A 4833-nucleotide genomic window follows, 5' to 3' on the forward strand; every position below is an offset into this window, starting at 1 on the left:
TGAAAACTCTATACACAAGGTGGGACGTAATGGGAACTCAGTTAAAAGAGAATGTAGGGTGTTTAGAGTTTTATAAACAATGTAACTAGAATACAATAAATACATCAACGCTTTGTAGTTGCCAGGTGTGAATCAGGTCAGTATGGGTCACTCGATACAGGTGACCCCTTCATTCCGTTGCCATGGAGTCCAGTGTATTGTTTACTTTGATTCTTTGGAGTCGTAGTACCTACGAGGAGGCTTGTAGGACTCGACGGAAGCTGATTCGTAGGAGTCAGGGTGGCGAGCTTCACCTTCGTACTGGACATCAGCAATGTAGCCAGAGTCGCCGTCCACTTGGTAGTCCACCTTCTGCAGGCGACCGTCAGGGAGGTGCACGTAGTATGACCCCTGGGTGTGCTCGCCGTCACGGGCCTCCTGGTGACCGAAGTCGTTGCCGGAGGAGTCGTCTTTCACGGACCATTCGAATTCGTACTTGGCTTCACCGGACTCGTAAGACTCGCGAGAATCGCGATACTCACGAGACTGTTCCTGGAATAATTACTGAACTTATTTTTGTTGCATTGATGGAAGTAATTATAAACTGTAATATTCAGCAAGAAATCTCCTTTGCGGTGCATAGGCACATATCTGACATGCAGTTTATCATAAACAAAAGTCTATTTCTCATGTCCAGTAAATTCAGGAAGGCCTTTTTGACTTACACGGGAGCCGTAGGGCTCGACACTCCCGGCGGCAGCCAGGGCAGCCAGGCCCAGCAGGATGAGGATCTGCGGACAGAGGAGAGGAAGATATTGCATTATTTGATGACAGCATTGCACACTGTTCGAAAAGTTAAAGTATAGCATTGAGTCTACACAGACCGTCACACAAAGATACCTTCTCCCTGCCACTTGTATCACTGAACTAAGAACAAAACTTATCTTTAACAAAATCATTGGTAATATACTCAAAATGACTTAAATTATCAACTCTTTTATCCAGTCTTCCTAGTCCTAATCACAGAAACCTCTTTCTCAAATGAACCTGACGGTGCAGAATCCGCCAGTTCAGGCACACACTAGTAACCTGTCCGTGCATCAAGCCAAACACTCGACTGAACACCTCAAGCTGTACCTTGGCGTTCATTGTTGACTGTAGGTAAGCGGAGACGTCACTGATCAGACAGCCTCCCTCAGCCTCATATATACCCACACTGGTCCCTCTCCTGCCACACTTTCGTCATCGCGTCCCCCTCCTGCTCTTCGCCTACTCTAGCCGAGTTTTTACAGGCTTGTGACAAACGTATTGGAGGTCACCTATATTATGAACATTCAGCACTTGAACACCAAAGAAATTGAGTAATCTTCACATCAGTTTGGAACGATTATGAAAACAGTTACCTCGTTACGATGTACTGTACTTGTCTGTGTTTCTCGTCTGTAGCTGTCATTGTGAGTTATGTCACGTTTTGTCACATGGTACATGGCTTTAATATAATTCATTTACGTACCATTGCAGTGCAACATGTCATTTTTAAATACAGTCCACGGTATGAGAGTTTGGCCTACAGTTACTAATTGAATCAAGGACTGCATCAGCAAGACCATACATTTATATTGATAAGTCATCTGAATTCACACTTTCAAATAACTGGAGCCTTTATTTACACTTTCAGGATTCTATGTCTATCTATCTATTGTCAGACGCCATAATCCCGTAAGGGATGGCCACTTGACTTTGAGTTATTTGTTTTACGGGGAGGGGCACTAACCCTCCACCAATCCACTTGTTGACACGTAGGGAGCACGTATGAATTGGTTATATGGTTACCACTCAGCGTTGTAAATGGTTTCCTGGCTTACAGGAAACCATTTGGTTTGTCACTCAATGTAAAGCCACTTGTAAAGGAAAGAAAAACAATAAGAAGTGACAGGAAAGATGGGAAAAATAGGAAGAGAGGAGGGCAGGCACAGAAAAAGAATGATAAAGGCTAAGGAAGAAGTAGGTAGCACTACATCAAGTGAGTGGATGATGGTCGCCACCACCTACCACAAAGGATTCTATGACTGTCTCCTATTTGAATTTTATTGTGTGGCTTTAGCGAGAATGAGATGCTAGAATTGTCGCTACCATGAGAGGGCTAATAGTGACGGTGGTAACTTAGTCAAGCTTCCATTATTTAATTACGGTTGAATGAAATCGTCTTGCATTCCCTGGAATTTAATAGTAGAGAAAAAGTGACAATGAGAGATTTAAGTCACCAGAAACACAGGGACGAAAAAAGAAAAGGAAAAACTTGCCCTCAGGGAAATGGAATTGTAATATTTTTAGAGGAGTTACGGAGGTTGGATAATCACGAACGAAAAGAAAAAAAAAAGGCTACGTGGCCAATACAGTAGTTATACTTTTTTGCATTCTATTTCTGCTATCTCTAGGCATTTTATTTAGCTCAGCAGGGACATTTCCAACTGAAGGTGTTAGAGTCAGCTTTCATCAACTCAGTCACTGCTAAGTATCGTCCTCTAAATCCCAAAATGTACTGACTTTAGCTACTGCAGCAGAATGAAAATGACGACGTAGAGCTGATGTGGGTATGGTGATGGATGACGTTAAATCATTCGCTCAGTATTTATGCTAAAGTAGTTTATACTTTCGCAGGAATATATTGCTAACTTAGACAGTCCGATGTACACTGTGTAAAAAGTTAGTGTCCTGGCAGTAGTACGAATAACTTGAGTGTACAGATATTTCCATTCCTCATCTAGGTTAGAGCACGGTGGGTCTGTTCAGATCTTACCGTCAATTATAATCATAAACTTCGCAAGAGCACCTGATTTTGTGGTGAAAGTAAGTTTTCTACCAGGGTTGTGGATCAAATGTTAGCAAGCACTTGCCTTTAAACTTTAAGTTTTTGCTCATAATCCTGTCTGGTCAGGGAATGGTAGCGACGTGTGAAGTTGCCTTGTCAGGTGTCCCATGGTCGCATATTCTCTTCGATTTAGGAGAATTTGTAGCACCTGTTCCTTACCAGTTTATGCCTACATGACACGTTAACATTCTCCTGCATGGAGGAATTATATTCACGTACTGAATTTGGGTTTACCTTCCCTCTGCAACAATATTTCCCTCTTGGGTTTACTCCCTCCATTTGAAGAATTATAGAAAGAGTGCTTGAGAGGGACCCCTTCACGCGGTGGCACCGATATAACCGGGCAGCTCCGAAGAAAGGCACCCTCCCAAATCTCTGCATATCGTCCAATTACTATAATTTCTTGCATTTCCAAATCTTTCAGGTCTATCTTCAGTAAGAAGATTCTACGGTACCTTTCTTGTCGTAATCTTTCTGACCATTAGTAGGGGTTCTGCCATGGAACCTTCTGTCATTCTTGGATTCCTTGTCACCCTCCTTCGGGATTTTGGTAAAACGATTGCCATTGCAGTCGGCATCTCACGGGCTTTTCGACTAGGCCTGGCACAGTTGACTAGTTTCCAAGTGCCATCCTGAAGTTTATATCTTTTTTCTGTGCCTTCATATATATTCACCTTTCTGGTCATTCTGTAGCTACTGTTGTAGACTTTCGTTCCAACGCAATCAGTAGTGGTGTTCGTAAGGTTTCTTTCCTTTCACCAACTCTGTGATTTTCTGAGCTGTACATCTAACCCTAACCATTGACTCACTGATGATTCCTCCCTTCAGTTTTTCACCTCTTTCTTTCAGCGTCTTTCACATCAGTTATATCAATAGTCGCTGGCCGAGGTCATGACACACCTGATTTTAGGCTGGTCTATTATTTCTGAAAGGAGTAAAAGATTGTTATTTTAGTGTCTCATAGCTTATCTCTTCAATCTTTCAAATGGACAACATGTTCCCTAGTAATAAGATTAAATTAGTGCAAAGCCAGAACTCACTCCATCATCTCTCAACATCCGCGAGGTTTCTCTTGTTTCTCTTACTCGGGACCTATCGTGCAAAGATCATATGACTTCCCTTGCAAAGTTCGTTTCCCGCATGTTGCGTGTGTTGTACTGATTTCAGGCATTTTTTTTTTTTTTACCTTTCACATTTGCTGAAACTGCTCAGGGACCATGTGTGTTTGGGGTACAGCTCTCACGTGTTTAGGGGCTCACCACTTACAGCTCCTCTGAACAGTGCAGAGTTAAAGGAAACTCGCTTCATGAACTCCTTTTACTGACTCCCTTCAACCTGTCTCTCTTTTAGTCGCTTTGTTGCTGTCATTTCCCCTTACACTATCACTGTTTTATTGATCACCTTTCTTGTAAAATGTCTGCTTGAATCCCTTCCACATCATCGCAGAAGGAATTGAAGGGTATAATTTGCTGAAGTGTTTAAAATATAATACTCTAAGCTGTGGAAGTCTTTGCATATGGCCGTAACCCCTTCAACACAATGACATACTTTTATCATATTCTTCCTATTTCTAGATGATTTTCAGATAAGAATAAACTTTTCAAACTTTATCAATCCCTTCTTTACCCGGTGGCTGTCCTTTTGTTGGATAAAATCGTCTGATATGGGAGAAAATAAACTAAAACACAGATCATCAGCTTAAACGGTGTAATTAAATATGATGTAAAAACAGTGGCACTTGGAGGATGGGGGTCAGTCGGTCGTCATGCAAGTGCCAGTTACCGTGGTCACCTCTGCACCACCGTCACCCGTGTCAGTGCCAGAGGGTGCTTGTGCATTAGTTATACCTTTTTTACTCTAATTTGACCTACAACTGCCCTTACCTAATCTTGAATGCTGAGTTAAAACAAGACATTAACATTAATATATGATCCTTGTTATGAAGAAGTGCTACGAAGAGGATGTAGAGCTGCAACATTGTC

The 4833-nt window shown here is 42.1% G+C and overlaps 1 protein-coding gene across 1 annotated transcript; it reads right to left on the bottom strand.

Annotated features, from left to right (window-relative positions):
• Positions 1-201: 201 nt before the first annotated feature.
• LOC145403150 (pro-resilin-like) lies at positions 202-1128 on the bottom strand. The gene is made up of 3 exons (XM_080274971.1): positions 1117-1128; positions 726-770; positions 202-531 (listed from the first exon to the last, which is right to left on the bottom strand). Exons 1-3 carry the CDS (start codon positions 1126-1128, stop codon positions 202-204), a joined length of 387 nt encoding a protein of 128 aa, XP_080131097.1.
• Between the last annotated feature and the right edge of the window lie 3705 nt (positions 1129-4833).

This window comes from Coenobita brevimanus, chromosome 60, assembly GCF_032717465.1.
Source record: "Coenobita brevimanus isolate Jiangsu-jjx chromosome 60, ASM3271746v2, whole genome shotgun sequence".
NCBI classification, from domain to species: Eukaryota; Metazoa; Arthropoda; class Malacostraca; order Decapoda; family Coenobitidae; genus Coenobita; species Coenobita brevimanus.

What these genes read in the sequence shown, in the direction of transcription:
- LOC145403150 (XM_080274971.1), bottom strand. An exon ending in CCCTGGCTGCCGCCGGGAGT is followed by an intron (nt 532 to 725) that starts GTCGAGCCCTAC and finishes TAATTATTCCAG; the next exon opens with GAACAGTCTCGTGAGTATCG.